The sequence below is a fragment of the Cyanistes caeruleus genome, chromosome 4 (assembly GCF_971803275.1).
Source record: "Cyanistes caeruleus chromosome 4, bCyaCae1.hap1.1, whole genome shotgun sequence".
Classification (NCBI taxonomy): domain Eukaryota; kingdom Metazoa; phylum Chordata; class Aves; order Passeriformes; family Paridae; genus Cyanistes; species Cyanistes caeruleus.
In genome coordinates, this window is record NC_141704.1 from 43553464 (window position 1) to 43577535 (window position 24072).

The window sequence follows — 24072 nt, forward strand, 5'->3', positions numbered from 1 at the left end:
CTTCTCTGTGACTCTGAAGAGCTCAACTTAGGTGGCTTCCCCTAAACTCCACCATAAAACAAGAGTTGAAATCAAGGACATCAGAATGATTTTTGCCTATTCTAATTTTAGAGACCACCTTTTTTCTTATTATTATATCCTGTCAACTTGATATTTGCAGAGAAAGAAACTAGAGGTGTACAACCTCAGTCATTTTCAGTTCACCACTCTGTTTTCCTGTGAAGGGGTCTGCAGTTCAGTGCAGTGAGTGTGGACAGAAGGAGATGTAGAAATGAAGCCTCTAGTGCACAGTTAATTAACCCTGTATTTTTAAACTTCTCAGTTCTTACTATTCCATTATAATATTCTAAATACAATGGGATTGGAAGTATAATTTTGTTTGGATAAAATGAAAACAAACTAGTGCCAAGAAAATAACAAAGAATAGGGTACCAGGTGTTACATAGGTTGGTTGGTAGCTGAACTTAGACTTCCTGCATACACTCGCACTTGAGGTTACTGAGCAACCGCTGTGCAAGAATAGGCTGTTACCTCCTGTGTAAAACCCCTACTTGAATCCATTGGTGTAATTTAGCCATGAGTGTGATAGGTGGTTTGTTATCAGTGTGTGAATGTAGATGCACAGAACTGCTGAGATAATTTCTGGTTTCTCTGGCAAGCTGAATTCTTCCAGTGCTGATCTCTGTGCCCTGACTTGTCTTTCTTTCCTATCTGATGCAGTCCAACTCTCACCTCATTTGGCTTCTGCCTTGCAGCTTTTGTGCTTGTGTGTCACCCATCTCCTTTGGCAGCTGTAACTTGCCGTTCCCTAACCTGTCTGCCTGAGTGTGTAGCCTGGTGTTGCTGTGATCTCTTTCAGTGATCTGATCTTGTGTGAGCTATGCTATTCAGGGACATGATCTCAAATTACAGGATGTGTGCTTCAACATGACTTTGGAAGTGGTTGGAGGATTAATGCTATGAGCTAACAAGCTGAATCACACTGTATCTGATCGGGATGAAATCATCCAAGAGCACAGTGGTAGAGATGCTTAGCCACAGCATGTTTTTTTGAAACTCTGCAAGTGCAGTATAGACAAGCCTCTTTAAATTGTTGGTAGTTAATTTTCCGCCTGCCCCCCTTCCTCCCCACTGGAATTTGAAGTATTTCATTACTTTCCTCATGCTACTATAAATGCTTTTGTCAGAGGCTGGTCATCTGCACCACTGAGTTTTACTGCATCTAGTCCAAGCAAATAAAAACTTCTAATCTCTAACCCTTAAATGTATCATGATAAAAGGGGAGATTTTTCTGAACTGCTGATATGAAGTGTGAGAGCTGCCAAGATACTTAAGCTGAATAAAGATTTTTACTCACAGTCCTTGCCTAGTCTTGCTGCTTTTACTTGGGGTGTAACAGCAAATAACCATCATGTTTCGTTTTTCATAGATGCTACCAGACCTGAAGGCAGACAACCAGAGGCTAAAAGATGAAAATGGGGCCTTGATCAGAGTTATAAGCAAACTTTCCAAATAAAGGGTTTACTACAGCAGCAAGTAACGGTATTGCACATCACGAGTAACTCCAGTGGACCATGGTATGGCAGTCACTGGAAGTATGGGAAGATCCTTCGGAGACTGTCATTTTCAGATATCCTGCCAAACACCCTCTTACCTGTGTGTTTTTTGTATCAAGATCATTGTTTCTGTTATAATGCAGCTGCTGAGAAGATAAAATGACTGAGAAATCTTGTTTACAGCCACAGCATAATAAGGAAAGTATTCAAGGCCAGATACGCCTCAGATATTTAACCAGTAAGCCTTAGTTGTACATAAACACTTTTACATCAACAAAAGCTTTCAGCTCTCACAGACGACAGTTACTCAATAATGTTTTTGTTGTGCCACAATTCCCATTTTTTTCCTATACTCAGTTTTTCTTTAAGATTTAAGTTTGGATTTTTTTTTCCCTTCTAATTTTTCATGTACCAGATTTTCTTGTACAGTGTTTTCACAGCTTTACCATTTGCAGAGACCACACACCCTTTTAAATTACATAATTTGTGTAGCTAACTAGAGTTGTATTGTCCAACCACCTGGAACAGAGATGTTTGGTGGAACATTTGCTTTCACTGTTTGTGCAATATGCATTTATTTCCTATACAAAATGCTTTAAAAGTCAGTTGAAACTAGAAATATTTTAAGAGTCCTGTTTTCTGCCTTTATTGGTCACTTTAAAAAAAAAAAAGAAAAAAAAAGAAGTTTGTAGTGAAAGACGTTAGATCCTGTAATCGTCACATTCATTTGAGCAGGTACTGAGTGATGCTGTATATATAAATGTGTACTGGTTTGATTTTTCAGACCACCACGTGGCATGCTTGAATATATTTCCCTATTGCAAATGTCTGTTAATGCAAATTAGGCTATCCAGAATAGTGTGTTTAACAAAGTTCGTTAATTTTTATGGTATAAAGAATTTAGACATTGTACATTGTATGGAGCCCTATCTTTACAAAAGGTCTAAACTATATAAAAACTTTATTATCTTTTTGTCCCTTTTTTTTCATTTGATAGTGTTCACCATAATAAAAAAACCCATAAATATAACTGCTTCACTACATTTCACATACCTGTATTTATCTGAGTGCTGTCCAAAACTGTTGTGCTAGCCAAAGTAATGTACTAAATCATTTGAAAAGCATAACCCATTACACTCACAATAATGTTTATATGCACTGTTGTTGCCCTGTGAGAAGGCATCCAATTTGATAACACCATGTCAGACCATTTTATACATTTCAGTGGCCTTTAAAAACAAAAAAAAGTACTTAAGTGAAGATCGTTTTTGTTAGAAACAGCTTTTATATATTCACTAAACCATTCAAAATATGACATCCTATTGGCACATAGTTTATTGCCTAAAACCACTGAACAGATCAGCCATTAAAACAAATTGTACATTGTAAAGCTTGTAGTAGCTATTGTATTATTGATTATATTGTATACTATATTAAATGTGAATTTGTACCCCTTCATTTAAAAAGGTCATTGTGTTCTACTGCCTACTTGGGGGGTGGGAGGGTTAGCTTTACAGGGGTGGGATATGTTTTGGTAAGGAAGACATGATGTCCTCTCTCATGATTGGTTTTTTGAAGATGTAAGGTTATGCTCTTACTACCAAGCTCAGGATTTTTGATTTTAAAGGTACACGGATAGTTTGAGATATTGTAATTGATCTGTATGAGAGGTGGGTCTGAACCATAGGGACTTCCATTGTCTTATGCTAACATAAAATAAAGAATTGAATGGCTGCAACATATTGAGTTCTGTTACAAGACAGTTAGGCATATTCTGGATTATATTTGGTAAAGTTTGGGTGCCTGTGAATGATTAAATACGTGTTTCTAATATTTTAGTGTTTTATATTTAGGTTATTTATTCTTTATATCTAAAAAAATGAATGGCTACTGTGCTATATTGATTTTATTGGTAGTACTGAGCAGACCTTGTATCTGCATGAAACTAGTTGCAAAACCCACTATTTTGGAAAAAAAATGTATTTTGACATATACAAATAAAATGAATACAAAATATTTTAAATGTGTGAAAGTTTTACTGATAAGACATTGAAATTTGTTATGAATTTAAACCATGTTATAAGTTTGCTATTTAAATTCTTTGGTGGGCATTTTTCATTCACTGCGTTACTTGGATGCAAGGTTCAAGTACCTTTCAAAGATTGTAATCAGATTGTGATTATTTGCACATCATTGTACATGCACATCTGTAAATGCAACAGTAAAAAAATGCCATATTTATGCAATCTGTAACAACTTGGACAAATGTTTATATATTTTACATAAACCTGTCTGTGTGCAGAATCTGAGAACCATTTTTTACGTGATATTAACCTAATCTCACAAAGCAATTGCTAAACTTGTGTCATTGTCTTATTGTTCCTGATTGTGTTGAAGATCTATTACATCCCCAGAAAATCCAGCTATAACAGAGAAAAATGGGTCGTGGAAGACTATTTTATTATTTAGGAGACTGTTTGCATGGAAGAAGTGTATTATTGCTGGCTGGTGACTCTGACAAGCCTCTTTAAATGACTAATGCCTTAAATGGTTATTCACACCAGCAACTTAGATTTTCAGGGGACTTGTGACAGTGTGGAAAGGGATCTCTGTGTCCAGAATTAACATCAGACACAGAGGCATGGAAGCAGCTGGTGTGGAGAGTGAAGAAGCAGAGGGCCTGCCCAGAACCAGCTCCTGCCATGGACGGAGCCATAACCTGGGGAGGAGGAATGAATACAGGACACTCAAGTGGGAGGAGAGTGCAGGAAGCATGGCTTCATAAGGACTGCCTGACCTTTAAGGCTCCAAACAATAGCAGATACCTAGAAGAAAAAACACAGGAGCTGGAATTTCGTTTTTTGCCCTGTCTTCCTTATAAACAATTTCCTCTGAGCATTCCTAATTCTTACTGCCATACTGGTTTACTGCTGTTTCCTTGCCAGATCCCCAAAAGCACCTTTACAATTCATAATGTGCAGGTCAGTGCATTTCTTTACTCAGCACCAAGTACAGAATGTGAATCTCAGAATTCTCTCATTTAGAAGTACTGTCCCAGCTAAACTTGGGTTGTGCTCACGTGAACATTAAACTGGTATTAATCTTACCTGTCCAGTATTCCTGACCACTATTCATCTGCTGCCATAAGAGCAAATGGGTTACCATACAAGGTTCCTCTCATTTCTGTTTTAGGAAGAGTAGTTACATATGTTTTAGACAAGGAAAAAGGCATACTTTTGGGTTTCTGAAGATACGTGCCTTAGGAGATGTGTGCTGAGGGAGAAATTTTAATTATTTCACCTCTATCAGACACAAATGGACTCCATCTGCGAGCGCTCCTACCAAGAGCAGGGGGTGAGGAAGAAGCATGCCATGATGTCAGACTCTAGGAAAGGCAAGACCATGTCAGAAAATGAATGGTTTGCATGATGACATCAGAACAAAATTGGCCCCAAGTCAAGAGTTCCCAGGCCCCATCTCATCCAAGCTCCTTAACAGAGAAATGTCCAGTGCAGCCAACAGGATGAGTTACAGCTTGCTGCTGGCTCATAACACTGTTCAAAGGAGGAATTAATTTATTTCTAAATTGAGTATGAAATAATCATTACACTGACTTGTACCTGATCTGGTGATCCTGGAAGTGCCTTGACTTCCCACAGCTGACACTTTTTGGTTTTTTATGGCCATCTTGAGGTACTATTCATCTCAGTAGCACATCAGCTCCTCAAGAAAGGAACATGGACCCTTTTGTCTCTGCCCTGTTGCTTGTGGTCTTGTGACAGAAGTGTAAATGGAGGCGGCCAAATCTGCCATGCTGAAATGTGGTGCAACTATGGGTCCTGAGAAGTTCCAGGCTGGGCCTCCCTGGAAGAAAAAATGGGCAAGGGCTCTTGGCAGCTGAGGCCTGTGCAGTATGAAAAGTATAAGCAGTCTCATTTTTAGTTACTCTTAAAGTCACTTTTCACCTCTTAGTAGTAGCTTCAGTTTCTCTAACTTGACATGGTACAGTGCAGCCAGTAGATAATTATGGCACTTTAATTGTGCAGCAGGGATTAATAATGTTTTATTATGTTTATTATGTTTTATAGATGAAACTTTCCAGTTACAATCCAGAGGACTGTCATAGCAAAGCCATGACACAAATTCACTATGTAATATACATTTAAAAAACCCAAGAAAACAAACTCCACAGCCATTACCCAGTTTTTGGGGGAGGGTGTTTTGAAATAGACAGAAGAAGCAATTGTCACTGCATTGTAGAGGGCTGCTTTCCCACTTGCTTTAAAGGTTCTGTTGAACAGAACCTTTCTGTTCTGTTCTGTTGCAGCTCTGCTGATCACCTCTGTGGAATTACACGTTTTTTTCCACATAGGGATAGCCAGTCTGTCTGCTGGGGAACAGAAGAAATGCTCTCAAGTTTTTTCAAAAGAAGCTCTTGCTGTTGATGTTTATGTACACGCATTTAGCTGAGTAATGTGTGATTCAGCTTCAGTAATGTGTGATTCCTCAAGTTCTTAAAGCCACCTACAATGAATGAAAAAATGCTGGCAACTGGAGTTACTTGCTTTACATTTGTTTTGTTTGCAGGAGCAGCAGTGGAGCTGGTTAGAGAGTGCTCAGCCTCAATATAGGTGTAAAATAAGACTAGAACAGTCCTAAAGGTGACTGGAGGTTCATGCACTGAAGACAGAATTAAAAACCAAAACAAAACCGCCCAAACTCACAATTAATTGCTTACTTTAAAGGGACAGCTGCTGCCATACTGATGAGGTAATGAGCTATTCCTGCTTGTGTCAGCACCTCCCCATTTTGTATCACTGATTAGATAGGAAAAGTATGTAGCCTTTACAGAAAGGAGGAACTGTTCAGTTCTTTCTTATGAAAACATCACCTGTTGGATGTCTAATGTTTCTCATCTGGCCCAGGGACAATTACAGCAGGGACAAAAGCCCCACATTCCAACTCTAATTATTTTGCCCTTCTTGCTTGAGTTCTACGTGTCTGTTTTGCAAACCTATTCAAGCTTAGCAGAAATTGTTAGCCGAGACAGTGCAATTCATCTTCTGGTGTGGCCTTTTCCCTTTGCTTTATTTGCTGGAGAAGAAAGAAAAAAAACAAAACAAAACAAACGCAATCAAGTATGGTGGATGCTGGGAAAGAGCCTATTTATTTATTTGGTAGCATCTTCCTGTGCTGCCCCCATTGCTCTACAGCGTCTTTGGAGCAGAGCAACTCACTGGGCTGAGTTGCTCTTCGAGCAAACCAGCGCCTGCTGCATTGCCTCGGGTGGCACCTCAGCAGGGCTGGCTGCTACACCTCCCACCGCCCCCCTTCTCTTCTCAGACAGAAAATAGTCCTGTTGCCCTTGGCTGTGGCTTCGTATGTGCACGTTTTAATGATGCCTCTGTTTGCAGAAAAGACAGACCTGATCTAAGGGGATTGCTATTTTGCAGCTAAAATGAAGCTACTGCTCTCTTGCATGTGGTTACTTGGGCCTATACCCCAAATCTGCCAAGGAAAAGAGCGTAGGTTTTACATCAGCTGGTACATATCTACACAAAATTACACAATCTACACATCTTGCCACACAGTCTGGTCACTGCCCAGAAAGAAGAGTTAATGAGTTTGTTTAAAAATACAAATCTGCATTTACCTCAACCGCAGGTATTGTCGGTGATTCTTCAGCTGTTAGCAGCTCACCTCTCTGTTTTTAGCTGTATGAAAAGCACCAAATTAGACTAAATTCTTTCCTCCCACTTAACCCATGGCCATTGGCTATGCATTGTGGTAAGTAATTGCACAGTAATGCAGCCTCATAGTAAAGCACTCTTCGTGCTTAATGAAAATAAGAGAACTTTCACTACAGGCTTTTATGCTTCTTTGGTTCCGTGCATAAAAAAGGCACAGAAGTATAAGGGTGAAGGAGCGGAAACGACACTAGAGAAGCGCTAATATTACTTTACCAGTTTCTGCCTAGGAATAATGGCACCGAGATCAGTTTCCAGCCCTGGGAGGAGCTCCGAGCGCGGACGGGCCGCTGGCGGGCGGCGTAGCCGGGAGGTGGCACCAGACGGCTTCGCTTCTCCCGGGCTGCTCCGGGGCCGCTCCCCTGGGCTCCCCCGGGGCCGCTCCTCTGGGCTCCCCCGGGGCCGCTCCTCTGGGCTCCCCCGGGGCGCTCCTCTGGGCTCCCCCGGGGCGCTCCTCTGGGCTCCCCCGGGGCCGCTCCTCTGGGCTCCCCCGGGGCCGCTCCTCTGGGCTCCCCCGGGGCGCTCCTCTGGGCTCCCCCGGGGCCGCTCCTCTGGGCTCCCCCGGGGCCGCTCCTCTGGGCTCCCCCGGGGCGCTCCTCTGGGCTCCCCCGGGCCGCTCCTCTGGGCTCCCCCGGGGCCGCTCCTCAGGGCTCCCCCGGGCCGCTCCCCTGGGCTCCCCCGGGGCTCCCCGGGCCCCCGGGGCCGCTCCTCTGGGCTCCCCCGGGGCCGCTCCTCTGGGCTCCCCGGGGCCGCTCCTCTGGGCTCCCCCGGGCCGCTCCTCTGGGCTCCCCCGGGGCCGCTCCTCTGGGCTCCCCCGGGGCCGCTCCTCTGGGCTCCCCGGGGCTCCCCGGGCCCCCGGGCCGCTCCCCGGGCCCCCGGGGCCGCTCCCCTGGGCCCCCCCGGGCCGCTCCCCTGGGCTCCCCCGGGCCGCTCCCCTGGGCTCCCCCGGGGCTCCCCGGGCCCCCGCAGCTTCCCCGCGGGACAGCTGGTGCCGGCCAGCTCTGGCCAGGCAGCGAGGCACGGCGCCTGAGCCGCTCCCTGTGGGGCTGGGAGCGCAGCACGGCTTCTTCACCTGTCCCCCCCGCCTTGCCCTCCACACCGGGAGCAGGAGCAGTGCCTGGAGGAAACTCTGCCCTGATGTAAACGGAGCCAGCTCTAGTATGACCGATGAAGCGTGGCAGAGAACAGCAATCTCAAATTCATCGACAAAAGGAACGCTCTGGGTTTGTTTGAAGGCGGCAAGGACTACTTTTAAATATCTTACTTATACTGAAAGCCTGCGAAAGGAGCTTGGCGCCCTGGGAAAGGCAGAGTGCGCTTGGCTCGGCTGGTGAGCTGAAATCCATGCCGTCAGGAGGCAGAAGTGTAAGCCAAGGAGCGCTGGCCAGTGGCTCTGGCGGGACGGACCCGTGTGAGTGCGGGCAGGCACCCGGTGCACGGGAGCGCTCCCGTACTGAGTGAGGAGACAGACCAGGGATACGCACCGGGCACCACAGGACAGCTCTGCTACAGAGAACAGGCACAGCAAAAAAAGTAATCCTCCATATCAAAAGTTGCCAAATCAGCGGTTCATTGCAGCACTGCACTTGGCTGAAATGCCGAAACTGGTTAACTCCTTCTTGCTCAGCCCCTTTTCAGTATCATCTGTGTGTTGCTTCACTGTGTGACCAGAGTGCTCTGTAAGCTGTGAGGTCCTTGGAGTTCTCCCTTCAGCCCCTTCTCTGGTGCAGTACGCCGTGGGCACTCGCATCTTCCTGGTCTCCTCAACCTTTTCTCCTCAGCTCTGCATGGACGGGGTTCTGCCCTATTTCCAAGCCACCATATATAATTATTTTCTGTGCAAGAGAGGGCTTTGAAATCTAATTACGTTCACTTATCCCTGGAGATAGACATAAAAAACCCCAGAAGTCGCTTTCTTCTTTTTGAGCGGTGTCTAAATTTCCCTTTGTGTGGGGAGTGGCACTCAGGATTGCTACATGCAGGCACTGAGTGCAAGAACTCCTTCATATTTTACCAACAAGTCACTACAAGCTTATCGACATGCCACAGCTGCTGGAAAGAGCAGCCTCTCCTCCATCTCCTCCTCTCCCCAGCGGTCGGTTTTCTCAGTTGCTCCTGAGTGTCATCCTGACCATCCAAACTCCCCTTTGGACACTCAGATCCCAGCCCTCACATTTAATTCTTCTTGTACTTGCTGCCTATTTGCAGCCCCTCAGACCACCTGTCCTTCTGCTTGCTTCTTGCACTTTCTACTCATTTGCCCCTTTTCTCTCCTGTTTCACCCTGCAGATCTCATCACTGGTTACTTCTTCCAGAGCTCACTGCTCCACAGTTCTGTCATCGGTTGAATTCTCTGCTGTCCACAATTCCTCACTCTGCAAGCGCAGCAGCCTCAACACTGCACGCTCTCCCTCAGCCTCTGTTCCTCACCTCCCACTCCCCTTTCCTCGCACAGCCTTATCCGGAGCTTTTTAGATCCCTAATGGTTTCAAAGACCCCATTAATCTTTTCCTGACCACTGGATCTTTTTTTTTTTTTTCACTGATAGTCTAATCTTTGCCCAGCAGGAATGTCTCTACCCAGCCAATGAGTTCCCACCTACTCTTGGTTATCTGTAAGGGTAAGTTTTTTACCATAAACTAAGCCCACTCCTAAGAGTCACCTGTTCCCACTCAATCCAGTTATTCCCCTCCTCAGGAATCGGTACTATTTTTCATAGGCTCCATACCTCAAAACAGTTTCCAGAATGAAAGGTCTTACACTTATTTTTAACTCATCAAGGTGTTTGCAGGCATAATTCACCATTTCCTAGTTTTCCTTCGTCTCATTTTGAGTGTCTTACAATAAAGCAAACCAATAAGGGGTCCTAATGCTAGGGAATAAATAAATTGAGCATTGGATGTGGGTTTGCTGAAATATGTAGCTTGTCCTCTCTCAAGTAACTTTTGAACTTCAAACTTAAATATGTATTTAAAGCCTGTCATCTTGAAAGGTGCATCACTGAAATAAATTTTGTAATATAAAATATCAACAAAATTTTAACAATAGGATGCATTCTTTATTTATGTTCTTTAAACTATTTGCTTCCTTTGTAGTCTGTTTGGTTTCATACACACTCACTCTAAACTCTCTCCTCTGCTTACACTCACTGACACATTACTGCCATTGATTGATTGTTGTTTGTGTTTGCTTTGGACACTTCCAGATGATTGCTACTAATAACCAGTACTAAATTCCTGAAATATCTGCCTGATTCTTTTCCAAGGCAACTTCATTATGGTGTCATATGAAGCACAGTAGGCCCTAGAAATATTGTGCTGCAGGAGAAAAATAATCTCCAATTGAAGGGATAGCTCAAACAAAGCATTGTAAAAAGCCATCACACTAAATTCTGCATGCATCATCTACTGCATTTCAGCAAAGGCCAAGCTTCTTAGTCAGCTCTCTGAGGAGATCCCTCAGCCTTAATTATGATTCTTTTGGGGCATAGTTTTGTGCTCACTGGACTTTCCTACTGCGTGCAACTCATCACCTGAACAAGGTTAGATCAAAAGGATGAGGTATAACAGTTTAACCAGGAAGTACACAGTAACAATCAAGAGGCCTAATTAATTTTTACTGACTTTGTATTGGTTTGTCAAAAAATCAAAATAATTCTTATGAGTTAGAGTGCTATTAATTAAAAAATACAAAAAATCTAAAACCACAACACAACAGCCCTGAAGGATTATGAATTGTAACCAGTACCAACAAGACACAGACTGACAGTGAACCAGGAACCACTGGATTTGGTTTCTAATTATTCATTTGCCTGCTTGCATTTGGAGATACAGAAAGGCAGGAACAGAATTGTCTTTGGTGCAGACAAAAAATCCTTTTAACAATGTTTTATACTCATGAGCTAGATGCATAGAAGTCACAGAAGTACCTTGAGTTGGAAGGGACTCATAGGATCATTGCGTCCAACTCCCTGATTCTCAAAGAACTAAATCTAAAACTAAAGAACTAATCTAAATCTAATCTAAAGAACTAATCTTCTAAATCTAAAACTTTAGAACTAATCTCAAACTAAAGCAGGCATATGGTCAGAGGCTGCTGACTTTAAAAGGAATGAGTAGGCTCCATAGGTGCTGGAAACATCACAGAAAGGAACAAAGGTGGTGTTATTCAGATAACTTGAGGTTATCTTATAAGGAAGTTTACACCTATGTTATTATTTCTGTCACATGTAGAGGCACAGCCAGCTCTTTATCACCAAGGTGATAGACAGTATCTGAGATGGCACAACAGTGGGGTAACCTGGCAGCCTCCCCACTAATGAAGGTGGCAGCAGGCCAGCTGCCCATTAGGTAAGAACTCAGGACTCTCGAGGAGAACATGGCACAAAGGCCCTAGAAAACACCCAAGGCCTGCTTATATCCATAAGACTAGAGAGCTCTCTTGTGAAGGAATACAAAGAGAGCAAAGCATCTCTATTTGTTCTCAAAAGGGCAGGTCTGGAGCTGGACTAATAATCCAGCCTATGGCCAAATGCAATGCCTCTGAGTTATGCTGCCTGGTATTCATAAGGCAAGGAAGTACAGGCATTCTGAAGGAGCATTTTAGTTCAACTGTGCTGCTCAACTATCTCCAGGTGGTATTGTGTCTTAGAAAATTAGTTCCAAAACAAGTCTATGTCTACTTTATGTCTACCTACACTGAATTCCATCTGCTACTTTATCACTGCCACTCACTTTGGCAATTTGTTATTTTTCACTTTCTTGATTTGTTGTGTTTCTTTACAATTCTTTAATTTTGATGGATCTGTCATGTGAAGAGCATGTGAACAGCTCTGCTGCAAGATGCTCCCTAGACTACTTCATAATAGGGAAAAATGGTTTTTAAAAGTTCTCCTTTTGTACTGTGATCATATCCTGGCCCTATTGATCTCCCTTCAGGGGAATTGCTTCTATGCCATTTGCCAATGGGTCCCCAAGCATACTTACAGCCTGCCTTACAGCATCCACCTTTTCCTCCCTTCTTTCCCAAGCACTGTGAGGCTCATCAGCATCAGCTTCTCCTCTACCTCCTTATACCTCGCTGATTAACATTTTAACTCTGTGTCTCTTTTTACCTACTCCTCAACAAGTTGCTCTAGGGCATACTCACCTGGTTCATTGTTCAAATCTGGCCCTCCAGAGTACCTGTCTGGATGAAAAAAAGAGGTACCACAGTTGCTCAATGAACTCTGTCAAAACTACCCTGGCTGAACCTCACCACAAATAGCAAGGAGGTAAGACAAGCCAAGTCATTGCTCCATACCCCCATGGTGCAGAACATGAGCAGCAGCAACAGACCCTCTGACAGAGTCAGACTGGGAACTGTGGCAGAAAACACTCTCATCACACTTTTGAAGTCATCTGCACAGAAACAGAATTAATTTGATAAAGCAGGTGGAACAAGCATGTGACTGAAAAAGTTTGGATTGGGAGAAGAAAGATGCTGAGTGAATGAACTTCAAAGGGGATCCATATGGGAAGCAGTAGACAGGTGCACTAAGTGGAAGAGTTTCATGGAAATGCAGGTAATAGGGAGACGCAAAGTAAAGTCTGGAGCAGAAGGAAGAGCATGTGTGTTTGAGAATCAGACAGGTGAACACAGTAAAGTCAACAGAGACTTTGGGGAGAGATACCCTGAAGAGGGTGAGATGGGAGGGAGTGTTTCAGTGAAGAACATACAGGCATAAGTGTATATAACAAATGTTTGCTAAGCTCAGAGCATGATGGTAACAAGTAAATGGACACTGGGCAAGAATTTGGATGTTGTCCTTAATTTCCTCAGCCATTAATACGTTATTATGTTCTCTATTTTATTTTCCAGCCCTTGAAAATTGCCACTTCAGAAAAGATCATGGCTCAGATAAACCTGAATTCAGAACCTTAATAAGGCTGGATAATTTAGTTGAATCTCTAGAAGAAATTATAAAGCTCTCAAGCAGCTTGCAACCCTTTACAAAGAAGGCAGCTTTGAAGTGCCCAACCCCAAAAGGCACTTAATTTCCTTCAGAATTTAAGAATGAATTATGGGTTTTACTCTAAATTGAAAAATGAAGTATTTCTTCCATGGCAAAGGAGATCAAGATCATCCTACCCAATCCTGGTGGTAATTTTACCTCTAGGGAAGAATCTCATTCCAGGATATATAAAAAACAATATCTTAAGGCTCAAGGACCGTTATCATTATGCCAGTTTAAAATGTAGCTAATAAAATGAATTGTATTTCTAGGACTTAAGAATATCCTGAAGATTTCTTTTTCTTTGTAAGAAAAGAGAAAAATGTTGTTCTAAAAATGTTTGCAAGCTATTTAGCTGCTCTCCCTTGTGGCAGAGGAAAACATGCAGTGTGATACTTAAACTATTTGGGACTTTATCCCTGAAAGCTCTCCAGCACAGACAACCTTATTGAGATGCAAACATCTGACAGTCAGCATTTTTGTATTGGGCACTTAAGCCCAACCTCACTCACCACAACATAACTTCTGTTAATTTATAACAGACTACAGGGCAAACAAACCTTTTTGGCACAAAAAAACACCCAAAAAACAAAAAAAACAAACCAAAAAACCAAAACCAACAACAACAAACAAAAACCAAAACAAAACATAACAAAACACCCAAAAATAAGCTCACAATGTTTTTTATAGTAAAGAGATAAAAATTCAACAGCAGTGGAGATGCAGCTAAAGCCTGGACATGTCAGCTCCTACACATAAGAAAAGTGGGCACAAGGGACCTGAAGCAGTGCAGGAACATCTAATCCTTGCTAGCTTCTACAGATTGCCACAGAGAGAGGGCTCAGGAGACAGCTGGCATGACCTGGGGTAACAGAACCAAGGGTGTCCTAAGAACTAAAACACATTGTTACATTTCCCAAGGTACACAACATGCTGTAAGTAACAACTTTCTAATACGACTCTTTTGCTAATATTTGGCCAGCTGTGCTGCTCAAGCTGTGTAATTATGGGGGTGAAACACTGTTATTGTCACAGTTACATGATTCTCTCAAGAAAAGCTCTTCATTGTATAAATGGAAAAATTTTTCCTGAGAGGAAAGACAATAACTCATATGAGAAATCCTTTTTCTAGATTATATTTTCTAGAAATACTATTGAGTACTTGTCTAATTTAAAAGCTCTACAGATAAGAGTGCAGGTAAGACTTTTTTCTTCAGGAGAGTGCTTACTCAAAACTTTTGTTAGGACCAACTTTACTAATTTTGTACTGCTGAGTAGTAAAGAGTAGTGTTAGTGCAGACCTATGTTTTTACCATCTATTTTTCTGCCTATTTACAGCTTTCCAAACCAACACTGAAATAGCTGGTTTTGTTTGGGGATTTTCCTTTGGCCTGAAAGACAAGAGTTTTTGTCTGCAGTGATGAAACTGCACCTTAAATTCCACATATACGAATCAATACCAACCACCATACCAAAAACACCCCTAAATCCAAACCAGAGAAGAAATCAGATATGAGTTCAGTGAAAAGTCCAAGTAAATGAATGATCACCAGAAGGGCAGAGAAGGTTGGCAGGGTGGGATTGTGTCCACTGCTGTGAAAGAGAACGGAGTGAGACTTACTTAAGGCACAAGTGGCTACATGAACTAATCCTGTTATTTACATTGTGCACAGAGCCTAGCAGCAGATATTTGGAGCTCCATTTTGCTAGGTTTTTTTTTTTTTTTCCGATCACCTTTTTTGTTTTGTTTTTTGGTTTTTTTTCTGTAAAAAGAAACCAAAAACCCTTGCAAAGTTTATATTCTGAATATATACTGAATTTTATTAACTAGGTGGACAAATTTAGGACTGAAAAGAGTCTGAAAAAGGGAGAAGAGGTGATGGAAAGGTGATCGTGTGCTCTCAGTTAAGCCAGGCTATATGGATTTCCTCTGACGGATATAAGCCTGTATCTTGTCCTGAGCCAGGTGGGAGGGTGGCACCGATGCACTCCTTTCCCCAGCATACCACTTACAAAGCAGGATTAAGCCAACCACAAATCTGTTGAAAGCCGTGATTTTCAAAAGTACCACGATCAGTTTTCAGGGCGCTACTAAGCCACAGTGAATTCAGGCAAACCAAAAGAAGCTTCAGTTTTGCGTGCAGATTTACCCATCTTATCACCTACACAAGCTGTTCAACAGACAGCACGTGCTCCCACCACGGTCCTTGCATTTTCGTTTTCCCTAACATTTAACCCAGTCAGGTTTCCCCACCGACGGCTGTTATTATTTATAAACGAGACATCTGTCAAGTCTTTGCAGCGTGACTGGCGGAAACCCCTTGAATCCTGGCTTCGTCAGGCAAACACAGGATCTTTCCCAACCTTCCGCCCGCGGGAGTGACTTCCACCAGGCTAGCAGCAGCCTGCCCAGCACCGGGGCGGCCCAGAGGAAGTCATTCTGCTGCGGGAGTCACTGACCTCGGGCTCTTTCCCACCGTGCCCCGACCCCGCTGCACAGCGCAGCGGCGGCACCGCGCTCCGAGCCCGAGCCGGCTCTGCCGTCCGTGCTGCCAGCGGAGCGGGGGCTGCCAGCGCCGGGCTCCGCACGGGCTGCTCGGCTCGGCTCGGCTCGGCTCGGCTCGTCCCGGGGGCAGCGCCGCTCCGCCCGGGGCCGCGCCCGGCACCTGCCCCGCGGGAAGCGGCCGCACCTCCGGGCCCTTCAGCCGAGGCTTCGCGGCAGGTGCGGGCGGGTTTGGCGAAGCCCCCGCGGAGGGGAGTGACACCAGACCGCCTTCTCCGGCCCTTCCTGGCGGGGCTCCGACAGCCCCCGCCCGCCTTTCGTTAAAGCCGCCGGGGAAGCGGAGCGCGGCCGGGGCCGGCGGCGTCCCGGCCCGCTCATCCCCACTCCGCTGCTGCCGCGGCGCCCCTCGCCCTCTCCAGCCCTCGCCGCCGCTGCTCGGCAGCGCCGCGGTCCGTGTCCGCTCCCGCGCCGGCGCTGCCCGGGGCAGGTGCCGGGGCACTGTCGGTGGGGTCGCGGCCCGCACCGGGCCGGGCGGGGCCTCCCCGCCCTCGCCCCATTGTCGAGGCTATCTCGGCAGTTTCCGCCCTGGCTTCGGCTGTGTCCGCGCCGCGATGGGGAAAGGGGAGGGAGCTGGGGGAGGCTCGGGGCCGCGGCTCTCCTTCCGGGACGGCGGGAGGCGGTGCCGCTCACCTGGTGCCGCCGGCGCTGTGCAGCGCCCGAGCCGCGGCCCCGCCGGGCGGGAGGTGAGCGCCGGCCGCGCTCGCCCCGCCCTGCTGCGAGCGGGAACGCGGCTCCCCGGGCAGGCGAGCTGGTGGCGGGGGGATGGCACCGGCTTCGGGGGGATGGCACCCGATGGCCCGGGGCGAGGGACGGCGCTGCGCGGCCGTCGTGGCCGCAGCGGGCGGAGGAGGAGGAGGCGGGTGCCGCCGGGCGGCTGAGGGGAGCCCCGGGGAGCGAGGGGCGCCGTGCCGGGGCCGGGCGGCGCGGTCCGAGCCGTGGGAGCCGAGCGTGCGAGGGCGGGCGGTGATGGAGACCCGTCCCCTGGGGCCGGGGGCTTCCCGGGGAGTTCGCGGGGCGGCGGGACGGGGATGGGCAGCGCGGCGGGTCGGCTCACGTCCACCCCCCCCTTTGTTTCTCTCCAGGGTGTTTGTGCTTCTCCGAGCCTCTCTCCCCGCCCCCGTCTCTCCCGCCCGACCCGCCGGGACCTCTCCTCTCCGGGCGGCAGCAGAGCCGCCTCGGGGCGGGCGGCGGCAGCGGGGCTGGTGGGGCGCTCTCGCCGTCCAGCCCGCCGGGAACATGGCGACCGGCGGCTACCGCAGCGCCGGGGGCAGCACCACGGACTTTCTGGAGGAATGGAAAGCCAAGCGGGAGAAGATGCGGGCGAAGCAGGCACCGCCGGCCCCGGGCGCTCCGGGCGGGGGGGAGCCCCGTCCTGCGGGGGGCGGCCCCTCGGCCGAGCTGAACAACAGCAGCACCAGCCTGCCCCCCGAGCGCGCTGTGCCCCCCGCCGGCGGGGCGCTGAACTGCCTCGGCCTCGCCAGCGCCAGCCTGGGCCGCGGCGCCCCCGCCAAGGAGCCGCCGCCGGCCGGGAGCCGCGGGGCCGAGCCCGCCGCCGCACCGGGCTCCCCCGAGGGCGAGGAGAAGCTGGCCGCCAAGGGAAAGAGCTCGGGCCCCAGCTCCAGGAAGGGCAAGGGGCAGATCGAGAAGAGGAAGCTGAGGGAGAAGAGGAGGTCGACAGGTGTGGTGAACATCCCGGCCGCCGAGGTGAGCGGGGACGGGGGGGCGAAGCGCTCTCCCCGCGCTGTGGGGTCGCGGCAGGGCGGCATCCCAAGCGACCGACAGATGAGGTGTCATTTATCCTAAATAAGTTAGACCTGTCATAACTTGTGGCGTTTTCCTTTTCTTTTTTTTTTTTTTTTTAAAGTAGCTTCTTGTCGACAGAGAGTAAGCTCGAAGCTTTTGGAGCTGAGACACATGCCTGTTACAATATGGTCAAAACAGTAGTAATGAGAGAAAATTGATTTATCGGCTTGGAATAGATGTTCAGGTGTAAATATTATTCAGTGTGGAACACAGAAGAATTTCCTGCACTGGAAAAAATGTAGTGGTTTACAGAGCATTTTTTTGAGGCAGAGGAAGATATTTTTATCAGCCAACACAACTGTCCTCTGTGGTTTGCTACTAGTATAAAAATCTGGCATTGATTTGTAATACTCCTAGAGGAATTCAGAAGAATGATAACTAAGCTTTTAGCTTGTTTTGCAGTTAAGAAGAAAGGCCACAGGAAACCTTGAACAGAGTTGGATTTCTGTCTACAGTTTTGCACTAGTATTGGTGATCACCATATTTTTGTTGAAAAAAAACTTGTATTTCTTTTGGTTAATATTATTGATTATCAAAGTAACTCGAGACAATTGAAGATCTTTGTTTCTGAAGCAGCAGGGGAAGGTTAAATTGTGTTCTTCACACCTGAAGTTACTAACCCTTACTTCTGACATCCTAGGCAGTTTCACAGCACACACTTCCTTTCATGTGAGGTGGTCTTCGAAGGCTGAGAAATGAGTTTCAGGAAGAATAGAAATCTTTATAACTGTGGGTTTTGAGAACAATTACTTGCAAACTCTTTAGTTTGAGGTAAAGGGTTTTGGCATAGGTCTTCAGTATCACTGTTTTGTAAAGTGGTGAATACAAGTGAGTTCTTTTTAGGGTTTTTTTTTCAGAATGTGCAAGCCTCATAGACTGCACCTTGTTTGTTTTACATGGACTTCCCCCTTAATTACCTGCCTTTTGTGCCTTTTATAGGAACCTTAAAATGCTGCATCTTTACTTCTCTAATTGACCTCCTAGCCCAGCCAGTAATGGTTTTGCACATTGCAGCAGGGGTTGTATGACATGATGTTTTAGGGGTCTCTGTTGTGTACCCTCTCCCTAGTTGTACTCTCTTTGGTTGCTTGGTTTTGAGCGGTGGGTTTCTTTTTGCTCTTTGAGGCTAATGTCCTAGTTCTTTGAACTAGTTTTTTGAACTACTGTTCCTGTGGTAGTTTTTGGGTGGTGTGGTTTGGGGTTTGCTAGTTTGGTGGTGGTTGGGGTTTCTGTTTGTTTTGTTAAAGTATTACTCAAAATAAGTCTTGCTTTCCAGGAAAACACATTCCTTGCTCAGCAGCCATTAGAATCCTGTGCTTGAATTTGCTGCATTTTTAAGGGTATCTTTGTTTATTAGGGGCAACATATTTAGGCATTGAGAAACAAGTTCTCACCTGCTCTCTAAGCTTTTGAGGGCCTAAACTTTGCTGAGTGTCACCACGTGTTGGTGCTTCTTGGAAACTGCTTGTACCTTTATGCTGATTGCTTCTATAACTAGCAATTAAGCATTTCATCACATTTTTAGGGTCAAATTTTAATAACTGTAGGTAACAGTTGTACAAGGTGTCATTGGGGAAGCTTGCTACTAGTAAGTGTTGCATTTTTTTACCAGCATATACTTATGCAGAGCTATCTCTTTTCAGTATTTAACCTTTCTTAAATGTTTTTATTCATTGCTGCATGCATTCCTAAGGATTGTTTAGCTAGGGAACACTAGACCATTCCTGGTATCGTGAACAGCTTCAAAAACAGTCTCCAATGTCAAATGTGAGTACCTACTTACTGGTTAATGCTTTGCAGACTGTTTACTTGTCATGTCTTTCATACAACTACAGAGAGGCATGAGAAAATGTTTTAAAGTATTGATTCAACCTGGTCAGCTGAAGTTCTCAGACAAAAGAAGGCTGTGATGTAGATGATGGCTTGTTGGAGTACACTCCAGTTCTCCAGTTTCTTGCTGTCTTTCTCACCAGGTGCTGGACATAGCTTTACTGTGCAGTACGTAGTGACTTGGTAGTAGTACACGCGGAGTTTTACCACTTACAGCTCTTCATGGTGTATGTTTAAAAATTATTTCTCAGGAGATGTTATTTTAGAGCTTTCCTGGGTGTTTCATTGTCTTGCTTTTCAAGAAAATAATTTTTGTAATTTTTGTCTACAAAGTAGGCATTTTATGCTGAATATCTCCCTCTGATGATTATCGTGCCACTGTGGTGGAGACCAGTAAGATCCTCTGAAATTGAAATAGGTACCTGGTTGAAATGAAATGAAAAAGGAATAGGTTGAAAAAAATGCACTCCAAGAAGATACAAAGTGCCTAAAAGCTTTTCTGCCCAAAATTGAATACAAAAATAGATTTTGCCCCAAAGAATTAGGATTTAATTTCATTTGCAATGCAGCTGGAGAATTTATTAATAGGAAAGGTGGCAGAATACGAAGAGTTTGTGTTGTCTCAGTTATCTTGAAACGGGCATGAAAAATGTTAGAAGATTACTCATTAAGGATTAATTTCTCTCCTGTTCAATGGGGAGGTAATAGGGCCAGTTCTTTAAGAGTTTTGTCTCTTCAGTGTATTTTGTATAAACGTCGATAGAGGGTAGAAACTACAGTGGAAGCTGTGAAAACAGACGGTGACAGGTTGGCAGTTGACAATGCTTTGTATTTTGAGACCACCTTGATAAAAGTAAAGGCTGGTTTTTACCTTCTCAGCACTAGTGCTTATCTGAGTAATGGTGACTTTTGAAAATGGCTTTGGAAACACAATGTTTTTCTTTTCAGCAAATGTGAAGTAGTTTCTTGAGAGCTGGATTTGTTCTAAATAGTAAGTGCTATGGGATTTGGGTTTTGTTGATTCATAACAATTCTTCAGGTTGTAAAAGGTAACTGAATTATATGTAATTATCATTACTATGTTTGTTTCCTTTCTTAAATATTAGATTTTATAACCATTTTTAGTTATGCTTAGAATGTGTTTCTCTGTTTGCAGGAGCTCACTTGATGCAGGTGTTGAGTTCACTTGCAGCTTTTTTCTCATACACAGTTGTGCTACTGCCTATTTAAGAAACACAGAGTTCCCATTATTCACTCACAGTGCTTTGTGAGGATCCATATATAGGGTGAGACTTAAGTTTTGTATGGTTATAATAATTATGTCTGCCTCCAATCAGATCAAACTGCACTGGTGAAACTTCAGCTTTAGTTCCTGTAACTTCACATTTGAGGATTATGCAGGTATAGCTGTGTGAGGTTTGTTGGTTTTTTTTGTTGTTGTTGTTTTTTTTTCTCAACTCCAGAAAGGAGAATAACAAGTATTTTTGTGGTTACTTTTTTTAAAAAGGTGTATATATGTATTCAAAATCTTGGCTCATTTAGGAAGGACAGTTATCTAGCTGGGTTTTATGTAATGCGTGCAGTATAGATAAAGTTTACATTTTTACTTAACCAGATGGAAGTCATCTAAGTTGGGAAGTGTTCTTTTGTTAATAACAGGGTGATGAATGATTTTACAAGGTGTAAGGAACACTGCTCTGTGTATTTTGTACCTGAGGCTGCCAGACCCGAAACACAACAGTCTCCTGATCTGTTTGTGGGAAATACTGGAGTGAAAGGTGGAAGTGATTCAAATATGGACTCTGCAAAAGATGTTCAGCCAGTCTGTGCTCATCTCTTGTCTTATGAACAGCAGTGAGGATATAACTTCTTGCAGCCTCACTGATGGCTTCCTGTCAGGAGTCTGCCTGTGTGTTCAGAAGGCACTGCGTACGTGGTGCTTGGTAGTGTCCTACTGAACAACAGCCTTGGGAGTAGGCAGAGCAGGGGGTGCTTTCTGTGGCAAAGAGTTCCTGCTACTAGAGAAGTCCAGTGTGCTCAGCTGAGGAGACTAAGTGCTACATGTGTCAGGCATGGCAATTACTCTGTGTGTTGTAAAGGAATTGAAATCCTTCTCTGAATGGCTGGAAACTAGAGAGAGGAGTGGAATCCTGTACTAGCTGTTGAGCTCTTTTGATTAGAAGTTTGCCTTCAGCATTATCTTTCTTAGTGATTCCATACCTGAGGATTAAAGTACCTTCATGTTATATCTTGAGATTAATGAGGTAGTGTCTTTCCATTGTCTAACATCTGTTGTATTGTAAAACAACTTGTTTCTTTTTGTACGTGTTGGGGGAAAAAAGAGCCTGAATAAGTGGTTGTTCAAAGTACTAGAAAAAAACCCTGCACAATACCCGTACCATTCATGCAGATGTAGTAGTGTTATAATGGAAGTCTGAAATACATTTATTTGACCTGGACAACCATTCATGATAGGTTAGACCATTCTCCTGATGGCTTTGTCTAGTGAACACCTCTTACTAGGATTCCATTTATAGTTCTTCCTTCAGATGTGGCAGGGTGAATACGAGCATTTTCAGGTTCCATAAAAGAATTGTATTGAGGTTGTTTGTGTCCAGTTTGTTTTGCTGTTAATACCTTTGTGAACTCTGATTTTACCAAGTCTCTTGACAATACCTGTTCAAAAGGCATCTTTTCTTCTTTCCATCTTCTTTTAGCATATGGTAAGCTCATCTTTATTTTTTTTTAAGCTTTATTTTGTTTAAGAGTATGCTTTAATATCCTGACATAGCTAGGTACTGGAAGTTATTTGGCCAAAAAATCAATCACAACTAACTTTTTAATAAACTTAAAAGTCTGGAAAACTTTCAATCCCAGAATCCAGCTTCTAAATCACTGTGTGTGTACCTCCCAAGCCTGGTGTGCCCATCCTGTTGCTTATCACTGGCAAGCCTGGGGGAAAACCAGGTTTGCCTGTGATATGCAATGGAACTGCATGGCAAAATTTGATGGGCTGCATGCTCATGAAGTCCTTCAGTCGTCCCCAGGAGGTGCTGGCTACAATGAACTGCACTTGAAATGTTCCTACACCGATGCACACAGCAAGAGGAGCTTTTGTAGTCCCAGAGATGTGACATCAGGGCCACAAGTGAAACTTGGTGGGATGAGTCCTGTGACTGCTGTGTTACAATGGACAATTACAGGCTCCTCAGGAGAGATAGGCAGGGAAGGTGATGTAGGTAATAGAGGGGCTGGAATGTATGGAGCTTGGAATCAGCAGTGGCACAGTTAGAGCTACTAAGGCTTAAGGGACAAACTTCATTGTGGAAGTCTTCTGTAGGCAGCCCAGCCAGGACAGCACTGATGAATTATCCTTTAGGAGCTAAAGGATATCTATAAATCAGCCACCCTTGTTCTTATAGGGGGACCTCAGATTGCCGGATGTTAACTGGGAGCACCACACAGCTGGTACAAACAGGTTCAGAAGATTTTTAGAGTACCTGGATGGTAACATCTTGAGATAGATGCTAAGGGAGTTGACTAGGAAAGGTGCCCTTCTTTATTTGTTACCTTCCTCAGAGAGAGCTTGTGAGTGGAGTGGAGTGACTGGTGGCTGTCTTGACCATAGTGACTGTGAAGTTTAAAATGGACATGAGGAGAGCAGACTTCAGGCTGCTCAGAGAACTGCTGGTGAGTAAGGTCCCTTGAAAAGGTGTTTTTGGACGTGCTGTGGTCTATCAGTGCTGGTACTTAAGTACCACGTTCTAAGCGTACAGGAGCAGGTAATTTGGAAATGTTGGAAGTCAAGCATGTGAGACAAAAGGCTGACTTGTCTGAGCAGGGATCTTCTGCAGCTAAGGCAAAAACGAAAGTGTATGTCCAGTGAAAGCGATGTTCATCGATATGGGAGGATCATAAAGATGCTGTTTCACCTCTGTGAGGAGAAAATTTGTGTAGCTAAATCTCAGTCAGAATTAAAGCTGGCCAGAACTGTGGGAGACAGTAAAAAGGGCTATTTAAAATATGTTAATAGCAAAAGTCAGTGCAGAAATAATATATATGATGAGGATGGTCACCCCACAAACTGGAATGTAGACAGAGCAGAGACATTTAATAGTTTCTTCAGTCTTTGACACTGGTGGTGGCTTCTTGGAGTCCCAGTACTCTGACCTGGAGAACCATGACTGTGAGAATGGTAAACTCCCAGTGAACCCCAATCTTGTACAGGATTTCCTTCTTCAGCTGAATCTCTCAAAATCTATCAGACCTGATGGAGTTCATCCAAGGCATCAAGAGAATCAAGAAGAATCTGAAAAGGTCCAAATCAACTGGAACTTGACAAATGACCCAGTTTTCCAGAAGGACCAGAAAGATGCCCCTGATAACCACAGGTCTCTCAGTCTCACTTCAGTTCCTGGTAAAATTATGGAGATGATTATGTTGGGAGTTACTGAGAAACACCTGAAGGACAATGCAGTCATTGATCACAGCACAGGTTCATGAGGGACAAGTCCTGCTTGCCAAACTTAATTTCCTTTTTTGACAAGGCGACTCCCCAGTTGATCAGTGGATGCCAGTTGT

The 24072-nt window shown here is 44.8% G+C and overlaps 2 protein-coding genes and 1 long non-coding RNA gene across 6 annotated transcripts in view; 2 read left to right on the forward strand and 1 right to left on the reverse strand.

The window, feature by feature from the left end:
• Positions 1-3572, forward strand: part of PPP1R12A (protein phosphatase 1 regulatory subunit 12A) — a 112166-nt gene extending 108594 nt beyond the window's left edge. For all 3 annotated transcript variants that reach the window (XR_015285493.1, XR_015285492.1, XM_086884213.1), the window contains one exon: positions 1430-3572. Coding sequence is in view for 1 of the 3 variants with exons in the window: in XM_086884213.1 (XP_086740339.1) it covers positions 1430-1516 (87 nt within the window). In the remaining 2 variants the exon portion in view is untranslated. The remainder of the gene's footprint in view (positions 1-1429) is intronic.
• Positions 3573-6559: 2987 nt separating this feature from the next.
• On the reverse strand, positions 6560-7610 carry LOC147653604 (uncharacterized). Of its 2 annotated transcripts, none has more exons than XR_015285494.1 (3): positions 7520-7610; positions 7210-7270; positions 6560-6650 (listed from the first exon to the last, which is right to left on the reverse strand). It is a non-coding gene; the product is annotated as an uncharacterized LOC147653604 (long non-coding RNA). The 2 variants fall into 2 exon arrangements; XR_015285495.1 differs by lacking the exon at positions 6560-6650 and adding an exon at positions 6870-6960.
• An 8771-nt stretch (positions 7611-16381) lies between these two features.
• PAWR (pro-apoptotic WT1 regulator) overlaps positions 16382-24072 on the forward strand; it is a 68572-nt gene continuing 60881 nt past the window's right edge. Inside the window, exons 1-2 of the mRNA XM_086884218.1 lie at positions 16382-16541; positions 16941-17562. Of these exons, the coding sequence (XP_086740344.1) occupies positions 17095-17562 (468 nt within the window). The 5' untranslated portion in view covers positions 16382-16541; positions 16941-17094. The remainder of the gene's footprint in view (positions 16542-16940; positions 17563-24072) is intronic.